Source organism: Neomonachus schauinslandi, chromosome 5 (genome assembly GCF_002201575.2).
Source record: "Neomonachus schauinslandi chromosome 5, ASM220157v2, whole genome shotgun sequence".
Lineage (NCBI taxonomy): Eukaryota > Metazoa > Chordata > Mammalia > Carnivora > Phocidae > Neomonachus > Neomonachus schauinslandi.
Genome location: NC_058407.1, coordinates 139,281,339 through 139,295,935, shown reverse-complemented (window position 1 = coordinate 139,295,935; position 14,597 = coordinate 139,281,339). Strand labels below are relative to the sequence as shown.

General features: G+C 63.8%; 2 protein-coding genes across 2 annotated transcripts; both read right to left on the bottom strand.

The window, feature by feature from the left end:
• Positions 1-710: 710 nt before the first annotated feature.
• NTN3 (netrin 3) lies at positions 711-3,103 on the bottom strand. Its single transcript, XM_021698294.1, has 6 exons — positions 2,176-3,103; positions 1,916-2,104; positions 1,676-1,825; positions 1,495-1,545; positions 1,287-1,361; positions 711-1,051 (listed from the first exon to the last, which is right to left on the bottom strand). Exons 1-6 carry the CDS (start codon positions 3,101-3,103, stop codon positions 711-713), a joined length of 1,734 nt encoding a protein of 577 aa, XP_021553969.1.
• A 6,226-nt stretch (positions 3,104-9,329) lies between these two features.
• Positions 9,330-13,227, bottom strand: TEDC2 (tubulin epsilon and delta complex 2). Its single transcript, XM_021698248.1, has 10 exons — positions 13,161-13,227; positions 12,979-13,077; positions 12,694-12,764; positions 12,190-12,595; positions 11,723-11,776; positions 11,034-11,127; positions 10,749-10,860; positions 10,562-10,663; positions 10,041-10,231; positions 9,330-9,772 (listed from the first exon to the last, which is right to left on the bottom strand). Exons 1-10 carry the CDS (start codon positions 13,184-13,186, stop codon positions 9,626-9,628), a joined length of 1,302 nt encoding a protein of 433 aa, XP_021553923.1. The 5' UTR covers positions 13,187-13,227; the 3' UTR covers positions 9,330-9,625.
• Positions 13,228-14,597: the final 1,370 nt, after the last annotated feature.

Below are 14,597 nucleotides of genomic sequence, written 5' to 3'. Positions count from 1 at the left end.
GTGACAGGCGGGACAGACGGGGACCAGAGGCTGCAGTCCTCGCTGGGGGAGGAGACAGAGCGCCCTCTGCAGGTCCTGGCGGGGGGCGGGGGAGCCAGTGCCGCCGAGCCCCCGGGGGTCCACAGGCGTCCGTGGTGGCCACGGTGCCTCGTGGGGAGTTAGAGCACTCTCTGGAGATCAGAGTCCGTGATGAAGCGATCGCAGCCCCTGGGGTGTTTTCAGACCTTAGATGGGTCCTGGCATCACAAGGGGGTTCATATCTGTTGGGAGAGGGTCACAGTGCCTTTTAGGAAGGTGAGAATGCTCTCTGAGGGATCACGACATCACAGGTGGGGGAGGCACAGCGGCCCTTAGGGTGTTCGCAGAGCCCGGAAGTGTTGTTCGGCCCCACAGGGGGCTCCCAGCCTTGTGGGACTATCACAGTGTCCCTTGGAGGGGTAAGAGAATGCGAAGGTGGGTTGACAGCTGCCCAAGGGAGCCTGGACGCAGCTCAGCGGCTATCACATCCCTCTGTGTTGGGGTGGGGTGTCGCTGCGTCCGTCACACCCCTCCCAGGCATGGGCGGGTGGCATCGAGGGAGTCGCTGGGCAGGGTCGGGGGAGGGCCCAGATGGCGACGCGCGCGACGCCAGCAAAGACTCCTCTGCAGGCGGATGCACTGGATGAACGTGCGCCTCAATGTGGAAGCAGCGCCCCGCCCGCGCTTAGGGCTCAGGCCGTTCCGCAGCGCCCCCGCCGCTCACGCCGCTGCAGCCTCCGCAGGCGCCGCGTCCACGCATCGCGCCAGGGCAGCACGAGGCTCCCGCGGGAGGCGCTGAGCCCGGGCCCCCGACCCCCGACCGCGGTCCCTGGCCCGCCCCCAAGCAGCAGGTAGCGGCGGCCGGGCAGCAGGCGCGGGCAGCCGCAGGCCGCGTCCCGCGCCGGCACCCACAGCGCGCTGCTCCCTCGCCTCGCGCGCTCCTCGCCGCTCCGGAACACTGCAAGCACGGCCACCGGGAAGCGCGTCCACGAGCCGCGCGCCTCGCCGCGCGCGCCCACCGCCACCTGCACCGCTGCGGGGAGGGCGAGAGGGGGCGGGGTCAAGCGGGGCGGAGCCGTCAGGGGGCGGGCGGAGCGGAGGAACGCTGCGCGCCCGCGGTGTGGGGAGGGGGGCACAGAAGGGACAGTCAACGCTGGGGTGGGGGTGGGCAACGAGAGGCCACCGGGCGCTGACAGGGCGGGGCCAGCGACAGTGGGAGGCCCAGGGAGGGAAAGGGCAAGGTGAGAAGGTGAGGGTAGGAGGCCTACCGTAGTCCTTCCTGCAGAATTTCTTCAAGCTGATGCGGTAACTACCCCGGGTTGGTTTGCAGTGCGCGTCGCAGTCTGGAGGGCGTGTGGAGGCTGGCACAGAACAATCCCCACCTCCCTACCCCACCCTTTCCACCTCCCCTCCTTGAACCCATAGCCTTCCCCCCACAGTCATGCCAGTCTGGGATCCGGTTCTGTGTCCACTCACCCTGGGGCTCCACAGGGCTGCTCTCCTCAGTGGGTCCAGGGACAGGAATCTCTGCGGACAGGACAAGAGAACGGCCTGCACTGGACGGGGAGCATTTGCAGGGCTCAGGGGATGAGCAGGTAGCAGCAGGGAGCTGGTGTGGCCTCGGCTGAGGTGGCTGAAGGAGGGCAGGGTCACTCACTAACGCAGGGGGCCACCGGAGAGCGGCTCTGCTGGAAGCCAGGGGCGCAGCGATTGCAGGTGAGGCCAGTGACGCCATCCTTGCAGGGACACTGGCCTGTGGTCTGGTTGCAGGTCTTGCCAGCGGCACCAACAGGGTGACAGTCACATGCTGAGGACAGAGTCGGGATGGTTAGAAGCCCACGTGGGGATGCGGGGAGCAAGAAGGTGAGGATGTGCAGGGAGCTGGTGGCAGGCTCACCCCTGCAAGCGCGGCGGTCGCTCAGGGCACGCCCTGGGTCGCGATAGAAGCCCTCCCTGCAGTAGTGGCAGTGGCGGCCAGCGGTATTGTGCCGGCAGTTGAGACAGACGCCACCACTACGACGGCCAGACAGTCGGTACAGCTCCATGTTGAAGCGGCAGCGGCGGGCATGGCCATTGCAGGAGCAAGCTGCAGGAAGGGATGGGTCAGGGGCAGGCTGGCCCGGTCCAAGATCCCCAGGCCACCCTCCAAGGCCTCACCAAGGCAGGCGTGGGCTTCCCGGGCTGTGGCCCGCTGCCATGGCCTGTCGCAGTAGAAGGGCTTGCAGCGGCCGCAGTCGGGGCCCTCAGTGCCATGCTGACAGTCGCAGATGAGGTGGCCCTGGGTGTCCAGCAGGCACCTTGAGGCATGCCCATTGCACTTGCAGCGCCCGCCCACCTGGAGCTCAGTAGCCGAGTAAGAGTAAGGGACCATGGCCATGGAGTCCCTGGTGTCCTCCAGCATGGCAGGCCTTGTGAGCACTACTCGAATGTCTGTGGCAGTCACCCAGTCTTGGAGCACTGGGCTGCTGTCCAGATCCAGGCCTGGTGGGCTTCCGTCCTGCACGCTGAAGGCCAGAAGGCCACCACCATCAGGCTGGACCTGGGGCTCAGGGAAGCACAGAGCTTCAGGCCCTGGGCCAGGTGGGCCATCCGCAGGGGCAGGCAGGCGGCCATAGTCCAGGCCACAGCGGGAGGAGAAGAAGCCCAGTGGGGCCCAGCTGCCGCCGTGATCCTGTGACTTGAGCAGGGCCACCGAGGCCGGGGGCGCCGAGCAGAAGCGCAAGCTCACGAACACCAGCTCAAAAGCCTTGCCCAGGGGCACTGTGAGGGTCACGTTGTGGGGCGCCTGTGTCAGTGAGTCGGAACGCCAGCACACAGGGCTGGTGGTGCTCCCTGCGGAGGTCAGGAGGGCGGCGGGGTGTGCCCGCTTCGGGTCCGAGGCATCACAGGCCCGCGTGGCCGGCCGGCCGCACGTGCTGGACGCCAGAACCTCGCGGCCCAAGGCGGCGTTCACCAGGCCGGGCACGCAGCCGCGGGGCGCGCCCCCGTCGTCATGGCAGGGGTCGGCGGGCGCTGGCGGCCCCAGGCTCAGCGCGGTCGAAAGCGTGCCCGCGGTCAGCAGCAGCCCCCAGGGCCAGCCGGGCATGGCCGGAGCCGCGGTGGATCAGCCAGCCCGCCGGGCCCCACGCCGCTGCCCTCGGGGAGAGAGAGCCCGGATCCGGGGCTCTGCCCGCTGGCCCGCAATGCCGAGCAATCCCGGGAGGCCCCAGCCGGGGCCAAGAGGTGGGAGCAGCCGCGGGCACGCCCCGGGGCAAGCGCAATAGCGGGGATGCTGGCGCGTCGTCCCGCTGGGCCTGGAGCGATGACAGGAGTCGCCCCCGCTCCCGGCGCCTCCGCCCGCGGAGGCCCCACCCGTCGTCCGCCGCTGCACTCACCCACCGAGGGCCGGGTCGAGCAGGTCTCCCGGCCTCCCGGGAAGGGCCGAGGGCGGGCGGGGCCTGGGGCGCCCCGGCCGCCGCCTCCTCCCGGCTGTAGCGAAGGCGGGCGAGCTGTGCCAGGAGGGGGTGGGGGGCGCAGTAGGCGCAAGCCTGGGCCCAGCCGGGGGCGGGGCTGCTCGGGTCGGGAAGGAGGGAGGGAAGGGGAGGGGAGGGGGCCTCGTCGGCAGAGCCGGAATCAGAAGCAGATTCAGACACTGGCTGGGCCAGCGGGGGAGGGGGCTGGGAGGCCCGGGAGCCGGGGGAGGGGCCGGGGAGCCAGGAATGCGCTGGCGGGAGGGGTCTGGAAGGGGCGGCTCAGCCACGCAGCCCGTGGGGGACCACCCAGCAGGGTCCCCGGCCTGCATCCAGGCCCTGACTGCTCCTGGGGCTGTGCCACGTGCTGGGCGGGGGTCTGGCCGCCTCCTCCCTCAGGCCCATCTGGCAGGCTAAGCCCTGCATCTGAAGGCTGGTGCCCTGATGCTCCCCTGGGTCTCTACAGGGAACACTCAGGGCTGTAGCAGCCAAGCAGGGCTGGTGGTTATGGGATGTCCCCAAGCAGTGGTCTGCTCTAGTAGAAAAAAACCCCACAATTGGGACCAGGTCTGATTTTGAATCCAAGCTGCTCCAATTTCTGGCTCTGTGGTTCAGGCTCCTTAACCTGAGATTTATTTTTTTCATTGGACTGTTACTCAACTTTGCTGAGCCATTGGTGGGGGGGGGGGGGGGAGGGGACAGTTGATAAGCCGCAAAGGTATTGGACGCAGCCAGGGGCTCCACCGACTTGAGTCCCTCTTGCTTTATGTTCAGGAAGAATGTGTCCTCCGGGTCTGACTGGAGCTCCCCTAGGTAATGAAATTGGCATATCCGACCCAGATCAGGCCAAACCCTTGTCCCAAAGCATCTCTGGGTCTCTATCTAGTTGCATCACCAAGATGGGGCCAGTCCCCAGAGCTGGCAGGGAGAAAGCAGAAGCTGGAGTGGGGGGGAGCCTACTAATTAACAGGGCCCCATGGGGTTCAGGGTCTTGGTCAGCAGTCGAGGACCCCTGTGGAGGGTAGGGAGTGGAGTTTGGTCCATGGGGAGGGCCTGGTCACAGACAGCTCAGTGTCAGACCCCCTGAGCCTGGTCTACATACCAGCAGGTTTGGGTAGAGAAACTGAGGCAGGAACTCAGCTGGGCAGTCTGGGCACCAGCTGGGGATGAGGCAGCTGCAGCTGAGAGTGACCCAGCCAAGAGAGACCAGAACTGCTCTGGATAGACGCCACTTCCCCACAACCATTAAGCCCTTGATGGAGGGGCAGGGCAGCATCCCAGGAAGGGTCAGCTTCGTGCAAAGGGGGCAGGGACACGGGAACATGTCTGACCTGGGAGAAGTTGTGAGGTCTGAAGTTTCAGATGGGAGGCTGACTAGGCCAGGCCTGGCAGCTGATGGAGGATGGCACGTGGGTGTGTCTGGGTAGGCAGAGCTGCCTCTTGCAGCTGGGCCAGAGATACTGCAAGGACCCACAAGAAGAAGGTAGAGAGAAGCAGAATCTTCTTGCTGTTTAGGAGAGGAGGGACAGGAGGACACTGGAGCCTCCCAGGGGAAACCAAAGGAGAAGAGGATGGAGCAGCCAGGAAGACAGGGTGATGGGGCACCTGAAGTGACTAGCACCTTCTGGTCAGGCCGTCACAAATGTAAGGGTGGGGGGGTGAGGTGCAGGGGCTGATGAGATCATGGGAGACTTGGGGAGAATTGAGTCAGAGGGGCTGCTGGCCTCGCTCCCCTCGCCTTTGGCAGCAGCAGGGAGTCTGTGGGTCTCCTCTGCCCCACAGAGCAGGTGCCATGGCACCTAATCTCAACTTTGAGATGAAAAGAACATGCCCCTTACAACAGATAGCCGTGCATGAATGAGGGAGCTGACAGGGAGCCCAGTATGCTCCAGCACGAGTCAAGTTCAAAAACGGCATCTTCCCAACCACCCTCTTCAAGGTCCTTCTGATCATCAGCCTCAGCCTGGGATGAGTGGAGCCCTGGCAAGAGAGTACCGGCTGCAACAGATCCTTCTGGGACCGTTAGAAGCTAAGAGGTGACTAGCTGGCCACGGTGGGGAGAGATGCCCAGGCCCAACACAAGGGTTCCACAGAACCTGAGACGAGCCTCCAGGGAGCCCCTGGTTGTCTGGACTTCAAGACTCAGGAGGGAAGACAGGAAATTGGAAATCAGGGAGCAGCCTCCCCTCCAACCCTGTGTCAGACTTGCAGGCTTTGTCTGCAGCCCAGCCTCCTCAGGAGTTGGGGCTAAGGTCTGCAGAACATCTGGTGGTTTGTGGTGTGGGTGGAAGGAGGCCCCCAAGGCTCAGCCTGCTGCATGCATGAGTGTTCATCCGTTTTAGCAAGCAGGGAGCTCTGGGCCCAGAGGGCGGTGGTACTACCAGCTCCCCAGGGAAGAGGCTGCAGGCAGCCCGGCCTCTTCCCCCAGAACGGCCCCCTGCACACATTCTCTTCTGGCCCCTAGGATGGCCCTGGCAGATGGCCTGCTGAGAGTGAGGGAGGGCCTTCTCCCCAGTCCCCAGTCCAGGCTCATTGCACCTGTCCCCAGCCTCTGGGGCCTCTCACACCTCTCCGCTGGTCCTGCCCCATCATGGCACCTTAGAAGAGACTCCACCTCCCTGCCCCCACATGCACCTCATCAGCCCACTGCAGTCCTCCCACTCCCACCCCCAGTCACAGTGACAGCTGCTGGCTTTGGGGGAACCTATCTGGGGAGGAGGGGACCCAGGGGGCCAGACATTCCCAGGCCTTGGGCGGCTGGGGTCTTTCCCTTAAAAGGCAGACTGATCCAACACTCCTGGCCCAGCCCTGTTCCCTCCAGACGTTTGCAAGCCACCACTTGTACACATTTCACACAAACATTTATTGAGAGTCTATTATGCCGAGAGGGGCTTCCAACCCAGCAGGGCAGACAGACGGCTGGGGGAGGGGAGCACGGCAGGCTTCACCCTGAGGAGGGTGGCCCCTGCCTAGTCCGCGGCCATCCTGCACCCTGCGCTCCGGGCAGGGCCCCCGTGCCACGCAGGCCCTCTCTGTGGTCGCGACCGGCTCTGCGCGCCAAGCAGAACGCTGAAAAGCAACGTTGAGAGGAGTGGGGAGAGGAGAGTCCGAAGAGCAGAGGGAAATGGCTCGTAGCCCCCACCCCCTTGGCCTCCTAAGGGCTTAAGAAGGAACGGTCTGAGGAGGGGGCTTCCGCGTCCCACGCGCTGTGCTGTGCGCGCCCCGCGGGGGGCGAGGTCCGGAGGGAGGAGGCGTCCGGCTCCCGGTGATTTCGCTGGGGAGGGGGCCGCGCGCGCGCGGGCTCAGGACGTCCCCGGTTCCCGCGGCCCCGCGCGCCCAGCCCGCCGCTGCCGCCGACCGCGCCAGCACAGGAAGGCGGCGGCCAGGAGCCCGAGGCCCGCGCCCAGCGTGGTCAGCGCCACGCCCTGCTCCAGGTCCAGGTGGGGTCCGCGCAGCGAGAAGGTGATGGCCGTGGCGGCGGCGCCGGCCAGCAGGGTCACGGCGCCGAACGGCAGGACGCAGCGCGGCCAGGAGCCCCCCACGCCGCCGGTGGCCAAAAGCAGCGCGCGCAGGGCCCCGGGGGGCTCGGGGGGTGCGGGGGGCGCGGGGGTTTCGGGGGGCTCGGCAGGCGCCGCGGGCGGGGGCTCGGGCGCGCTCATGCCGCCGAAGGGGGCCGCGCTCTGGGTGGGTGTGGGCGCCCGCGCAGCCCCCACTCTCGTCCTCCTCGACCGCCACGTCAGAGCGGATTGGCCCGGGATGCGATGACGCCACCGGGACGCTGGGGAGAGGAGTTCGCCGCCGCCTCCCGACTTTGGCGCTGAATCAGGGTGGGCGGGCACGAATCTAGAGGGGGCACTCACCCAGGCCTCTGCCCTCCTTCTCCCTCAGGCTCCGGGCCGCCCCTTCCTGCCCAGGTGCGGGCAGCCCTCCAAAAGACACCACCGGGACTGGTCCTGATAGGTGGGTCATTGAGTCCACAACCTTCAGGCACCCATCTGGGCCTTGCTAGGAACCAAGGTGAACAGCACCCCTGCCCTCATGGGGCAGAGGTCCAGTAGGGAAGGCACACCATAAACCAAGTGAGCTGGCGGATTAAATAATTATGGTGGAGACCACTAGCTATGGAAACTGATTTTGGCCAGTGACAGGGTGGTGGTGGGACTCCCCCTGGAAATGAAGGGTTCCTCAAGATCAGAGCAACTGGGCATGAGCTCTGGAAGCAGCAAGGGAGTGGCCAGGAGGGGGTAGGCATCCCCCAGGCTTCCCATCTCTTGGCTCCCCCTTCCCTGTTCCTGTCCCAGAGCTCTTTCACTCCCTACAGGCCCCTCAGTGCAATGAGGACTGTTTTTAGGTTTCCTACTTTGGTCTGTCATCTGGTTCCCAGCAGCCTGCAAGACCGGAGATTCCATGTTCAAGGTTTCTGGCCTGTGGGACTGTGGGGGCTTTTACAAGTAGGATTTCCTGCTGGGGGCCCTGGGGTCACCCCAAGGCTGCCTCAACATCACTCACCTCATTCCCCATTCCTGTGACACCTCACCTGGCTCTCAGAAAACCTGGCCTTCTCCAGAAGCTACCTGGTCCGGGGCCTGGGTCCCCTTGGGGCAGAGGCTGGTGCTAATTCCCTGTTGCTCATCGTTAGCTACGCAAAGGGCCAATGACCCAGCTCTGAGGATTTGCTTGATTGGCACAGGTGCCTAGGCAAGGTTTACTTAAAGAACACTACAGCCTCCCAGCCCTCCCCAGGGCCTACTACTGTGTAATTTGTCCTCGCCCTAGCCACAGCGGTAATAGCTATTACTGTTGGCACGTGGGCCCCTCGGGAACCTTGCAGGTGTCATCTGCAACTGGCTGAACATGCAGAGGACAGGCAGAGACTGAAGCAAGAGGTGGGCCCCTCCAGGTGGGTAGGCGGCAGGGTTCCTAAGCAAACGGAACTTACATCCCTGCACCTGCCCGCCAGAGCCTAAAAGGTGGTGTCGGGAGAGGCCCATACCGGTGTTCTCAGAGCCACATCACTATCTCAGGGCTGTGTCCCGGGAGCAGCCTCTGGGAGTGAAAAGGCCAGTGAACCCACATTCCAAGGACAGGGGAGGGCGTGAGGAACCTCCCGTGGCCCAGATCCAGCTCCCGGGGCAGCGGGTGGTTGCATCTCTTCAATAACCTCTCCCAGCAATTACCCCCAGTATGACAGTGGGGACGACACTGAGAATTGAGGCTCAGAGCCCTTAAGAATCTTGCTGAAAGTCCCACAGCAGAAATCAAGTCACAGTGGAAACCCAAACCTGTGACTGGTATAAACCCAGAGGCCATGACCTTGAGCTCTACGTTTTCTTGCCTTCCTTCAGCGGGGGAGGCTGGAGCCTTGGAGGTGACAGTGGCGTAGGTGAGGGGCGAGTTGCCTGGTGGTAAGTCAGTGTTGGGGGGCCCACATTGGCCACAGCAACAGCCCAGGAGAAGTGGTGAGCACGGGTGCTAGAAGGACCGCTGTGACCACACAGTGCCCGCCCACTCTGATATGGGCTGGTGGCTTTTGTGTCTTCCAGTGAGCCTGGGCCAGGCGATTGTGGGGAAGGGTTTCAGGTGTGCTAGGGCCCAAGCCTGAGGGGAGTCCCCAGTGCTGCTCCCCTTCAGTGTCCTTCCCCTCCCTTCAGTACAGAAGGTCTATGTGTGTTCTCAATAAATATGATAAATATGCTTGCTATGTTCTTGGTAAGCAAAAACACAAAGAAAAAACCAAACACACCAAGTTCCATCTTACACATATACTTTCTAAAGTAGTTTTAATGTCACACAAGCGGCTTGTAAGTCTGAAGCAAGAGAAAACAGAGGTAGCTAAGAAAAAAGCCCAGCAGGCCTCTGGTCTCCAAGCCTGCAGAAGGCCAAGCCAAGTGGAGGCCTGACCACTAGCTTTGGGGCCCTGGGCTCCTCAAGAAGATCCAGGGGGCTGTCCCCAACCCACCCGGGGAACCCTGGTTTCCCAGGGGGGTATAGCCATCTCTGGGCCCCCAGGCCCACCACATCAAAATTCCTCTCAATCCCCGTTCACCTAATAGGGTGCTGCTCTCCCAGTTGTCTGGGTCAGAACGAGCTCACCCTCTTGCCGGGTCCGGCGGCCTGGGAAGGGGGCAAGGTACAGGGCTGCTGGCCATGGGAAGGGCTCAGTCGGCAGGTTCATCTCGAAGGATGGTGAGGAAGCACTCCCCTCCCTCACAGAGCAGGCTATGCACAGCTCGGCAAAGCACCAGCCAGGACGGCCCCTGTGGGTCCAGTGTGCTCACCAGTGGGAGGAGTTCAGCCATCAGGACCTAGGGGGTAATGCAGGGCCAGGATCTCAGCGGGGGCCCTGTCCCTGGCAGCTAGCTGAGGGCTTGCAGAAGGCCCCCACAGCAGGGCAGTTCCAGGGAGGGCTTCAGGCACCATGGCCAGCCCCTTCTTCCTTCCAAAGCTCTGCCCCTGGGCCAGGGCTGTTGGCTGTGCACAGCCCGGAGGCTCCATCTGCTGGATGGGCCCAAAGCCCACCACTCCCCCCGGGCACCCAGTCACCTAGTCCCTACCCCCTTACTCGGGCTGTACCTTTTCCAGGTGGATCTGCTGCTCTAGCATGGCCACCCGCAGCCTGAGGGCCGCCAGAGTCTGCAGCTCCTTGGTGCTGGAGTAGAGAAGAAGCTGGGGGCTCCAGCTAGGGTCTGTTCTTCCTTCACAGGGCACTGAGGCTCTGGGGCATCTCCCCTCAGGCCACGGCCCCAGCTGCTGTCCCGCCACCGCTGTGACGACAGGGGGATGTGGCCTCATGTGGTGACAGCCAGGGACCTCCTTCCCACTTGCCTCCTGGATGAAGCCCTACTATCCACCAACAACCATCTCTTGCAATACCAGGCAAGTCATCTGCCAGTACGTCTCTGACTCTCACGTGGCACTATCTTGGGAATGAGATAAATAAGCTGACTATTTACAGTGACAGGGCTGTGTCTGGAGAGGCAGTGGGGTGACCCCGCTCCTGAGCAGCTGCTAATGCTGCCCTTTGGCTAGAGAAGCTTGACCGCCGAGCAGACCTCAGCACAAGGTGGGGTGGGGGTGGGGGGGCCAGTGCTCACCTGCACGCAGCCCCTGCACTCTGTGGAGGCACTGCCCTGTGATGGCCTGCAGCCCCTCCAGGGTAAGCAGGCAGTGGTACTCCTGCATCCAGTCAGCAGGGTCTACGCAAAAGTCAGGGAGGGCAGGCCAGGTCCATGCCAGGTCCAAGCCCTCCCTGCCCCGAGACACACACCAGGGCCCACTCACCTGCCGAGAGCTCTTCCTCCATTCGCCGTCTCAGCAGGGAGCAGGCCTTCTGCAGGAGCCCCACCTCCGCCTCTGCCTCTGCAGCACTGAGCCCAGAGCCGGGCCAGCCTGACTGGACACGGGTCAGGGAAACTCCTCTGCAGCCAGGTTCCCTCCTTCCTCTCCCACCAAGGACAGGACCCCAGAGTGGCTCTGGCCCTTCCTGGAGTTGCTCCTTAAACTCACCAGGCTTAGAGCCAGAACCACCCCCCGCCCCCAGGGGTCCCACAAGCCCAGCAAGAATACCGTCATCTTCATTTTCTGGAGGAACTGGGTTTTGGCCGTGGTAGCAGCATCCCTGGAGTCACTGGTCTGTGTAGAGCTGAACTGGGCCCACAGGCTGGAATGCAGGCACCCGGGAACCAGAGGGGGATGCCGTTAGTCCATCCAGCTGGGCCTCAGGAGGCAGGGAAAGGCCAGGGGTAGGGGCCCCATGAGGGGTGTCTGGCCCTGCTGAATGCCAGGAGGCGCCTCCAGAGGCCGTGGGGAAGGGAGAGGACGCTGTCCGTGAGAAGGGGACAGAGCGGACCCACTCTGGGAAGTACGAGGAGAGAATTCGAGGCAGGAGAGGAGAGGAGCTGGCAGCCCTGGGTCACTGGGACTAGCTAGGACTCTGGTAAAGAATTCTGGAGCAGACACAGCACTAACCACGAAAGGCACCACCTTGTTTAATCCCTACTGCACCTCTACGGAGCTGACACTCACCCTCACCTCCACAGAGAAGACAGATGGGGACGCAAAGTCTCCCAACCTCAAAGCCCGCTGAGTCTAAGTCCTAGCTAGGCAGACTCTCTTAACATGGAAAGTGTCCCCACCCAGCCAACAAAGCAGAGGGGCCTGCTGGAAAAGTCTTACTGATGCGGCCCTGTGCTGGCGGCAAGCCTAGGCCTCCCTGCTCTCCCCTCCACCCCCACCCAGCTGAGACCCAGCCTTACCGGGAGTTCTGGGAAGCCGCTTTCCTGTAGGCCATAGGTAGCTTCAGCAGGATGCTGTCAGGGAAGCCAGTGCTCAGAGTAGCCTCACTCTGGAGGCTTCTCCCCCACACAAGCAACAGGGCTTCCAGCTTGGTTGTGGGAGCCAGCACAGTCCAGGTCTGCCCTGGCCGAGAGAAGAGAGGACACCAGGAGCAGAGCCCAGGCCCTCCACAGCCCATTTGGAGCCCCTGGGCTGAGTGGATAAGAGGATGGGGCACTGGACAACCAGGGAGAAGGGGACAGACCCCAGCGATGGTCCATTCTGCCAGCTTTGGGACATGGATCTCATGGGATGGCACCCTGGGGGCTTCCCTGGCCCACATCCAGCTCAATGCCCTGCCCTCCCTGTCATCCCAGCTTCCTGCTGCTGGCCAGGATCTGATCAGGCAGACACAACAGTTCCTCCAGGAAGGGTCTGGAAAACCTACCCCTTCTCCTTCAGTGTGAAAGCTTCTGGGGCCTGAGGAGCAGCCGATGGGGGTATCTGTTGGTCCCTGAGGCCTGGTCCAGGCTTGGTGGCTCGGGCTCCTCTCCCCATATGGGTGCGATCCCCCACTGATGGAAGCCTGCACTCAGGGAGGCCCCTGGCAGGCACCGTGGTCTGGTGGGCGCCCCTGGGTGGTTTTGTCTCTGAGGCTCGACTGCCAGCCTGGCTGGAGGCCCGGGACGGGGCAGAGGCTGTGGTGGCAGAAGCGGCAGCGGACCCAGACTTGAGGCTGAGGGCCTTGTGTCTTTCTCCAGCCTTAGACGTGCCTTTTCTCACCCGTACAGCCTTCTCCAGTGCCTGGGTCAGAAGCTCCAGCTCCTTGAGTTCTTGAGGGCTGGGTGTGCAAGCTGCAAAACCCAAAAACTCTTGCAGTGGTCACTCACCACTGCTTGTCAGAAAACAGAGCAGGGGCGGCACCAAGAGAAGGTGGGTGGTGGAGGTTTACCGGGAGGCGGGGCTTCTTCATTAGGTTCTGGCCCTGGGGCTGGCTCCGCAGCCGGCGTCTCGACTGGTTCCCTGCCAAGACACAGTACAGGCGTGGCACGGCCGAGAGGCAGGGCCCAGAACCTACCGACCCCAAGGAGCCGCCTGGCCTCGCGGCAGCTCCCCACCCTCAGAGCCTGCAGACAAAGAGGAGCACAGCTGGCAACAAGCAAGTGGGCGCTGGGCCCGGGCTCGCAGCTGGGGGGCTCTGAGCGGGGTTCCGAGGGCGGCCTCGGGGTCCGCGTACCAGGTCCGCAGCAGCCGGCGGGAGACACACAGGCTCCGCTCCAGCTGCCGCTGTCGCTCGGCGCAGGCGTCCCGGGCATCCCGCAGCTCGGCCACCAGCCTGGGGGGGGGCGCACCGGCGGCTCAGCACCCCGAGCGCCGCGCCCCCTCCCGCCCCGCTCCCTCCCAGCGCGCGGGTCTTACCGGCGCGAGCAGCCCGCCGGCAGCATGAAGGCAGGCGCGGATCCTCCGGATTTGCCGCCTCCGGGAAGTCGGGTCCTTTCCGGGCTAGGAGACTGCCCCCTTCCGGCCGGGCTACCCAATCCCGAGCCCAGGGCTCAGGGCCCGCCCCCCGGCCCCGCCCCCGGCGCTCCGGCTCCCGCGTCCCCGCCCCCAGCGCCCCGGCCCCGCCTCCGGCGCTCAGGCCCCGCCCCCGGCGCTCGGGCTCCCGCGTCCACGCCCCCGCGGCACTCGCCGCCACTCCCGCTTGGAGCTGGGCCCGGGGGTCGCAGAGGGTCCTCCGGTGGTGCACGGACATCTGGTTTGGACGACTGGGTAGATGGAGGCACCTGTGATTGCTTACGGTTCAGTTTGTCTTTGTCCTATTGAAGGCGCCCTAAAGCAGGGCCGAGGTGCCCTGCGGACCCCAGGCCACCTAGCACGGGGCAAGGTACTTGGCGGGGCCCAGTACGTATTTAAATATAGAGGTGAGGAGGACACGTGTGTTGGGGGCAGAGCAAGGGAGGAGGGAGCGTTCGCTTGTGGACATCCTGGTGAGGTGAGGACATTCAGGGTGGCATCAGGTAGACATCTGAGCAGAGGCACATCAAAGTCCAGAAGACCTGGGGTGGTGGCCTGAGAACAATGGGCTGGGGCCAGATGGTCCAAGGTGGGACAGGAGTATAGACGGGGACTGGTGAAGGATGGGTGATGGAAGGGGAGCTGGAGCCCAGAGAGGTGGAGGGGACAGTAGAGCCAGGTGTCACAGAAGCAACCTGAGGCTGTTCCAGGAGGGTCTCCACAGGTTGGAGGATGGGGCCTTCAGTGACTTAGACAGCTGGGGGACAGGTGCTAGCTGGGAGGAGTGATGAAGGCAGCAGGGCCCCATGTAATTGGAGTTAATAAGTAGGACTGTGAACCCTGCAGGGGCTGAGAAATCTCAGGGGGAGCTGCACAGATGACAAGCTGGGGGTGGGGGAGGTTGCTTCAAGATGGAGAGGTGTCCATTTCATAGCTGCTGGGGGGGGAGAGCTGGGGGCCCTATGCCGCTTGGGGCTATTCCAGGGTGGGAACTTAGGGTGGGCCCGTCCATGGGCAGTGGCCCGTTCTCATCTGGAGGGAGGAAGGGAGGGAGAGGCTCCGATCAGCACAGGCAGGTGGCATTAGGTCCCCACTGGAGTGGTCTCCTACAGGTGCAGGCAGGGAGAAGGCAGAGAGCCGGGTCCATCCAGAGTTGAGCTTTTGACAGTGGGCCACAGACAAGGAGGTGGGCAGTTCAGATATGCACATCACTCAGCTGCCACTACCCTCATCACATTTAATCCCCACAACACCCCTGTGAGGTAGGTACTATGGCCACATCTTACAGATGAGGATACTGAGGCTCACACATGCCCAGGGGCACAGTTGACAGGAAAGATC

Excerpts from the sequence above, each read along its gene's own strand:
- NTN3 (XM_021698294.1), bottom strand. The coding sequence starts at position 3,103 with ATGCCCGGCTGGCCCTGGGGGCTGCTGCTGACCGCGGGCACGCTTTCG. Across the intron at positions 1,826-1,915 it reads CGACCGCCGCGCTTGCAGGG|CATGTGACTGTCACCCTGTT; the intron begins GTGAGCCTGCCA and ends CTCTGTCCTCAG. Across the intron at positions 1,546-1,675 it reads TCCGGTGGCCCCCTGCGTTA|AGATTCCTGTCCCTGGACCC; the intron begins GTGAGTGACCCT and ends TCCTGTCCGCAG.
- TEDC2 (XM_021698248.1), bottom strand. The coding sequence starts at position 13,186 with ATGCTGCCGGCGGGCTGCTCGCGCCG. Across the intron at positions 11,777-12,189 it reads TTCACACTGAAGGAGAAGGG|CATCCTGCTGAAGCTACCTA; the intron begins GTAGGTTTTCCA and ends CTTCCCTGACAG. Across the intron at positions 10,664-10,748 it reads GGAGGAAGAGCTCTCGGCAG|ACCCTGCTGACTGGATGCAG; the intron begins GTGAGTGGGCCC and ends ACTTTTGCGTAG.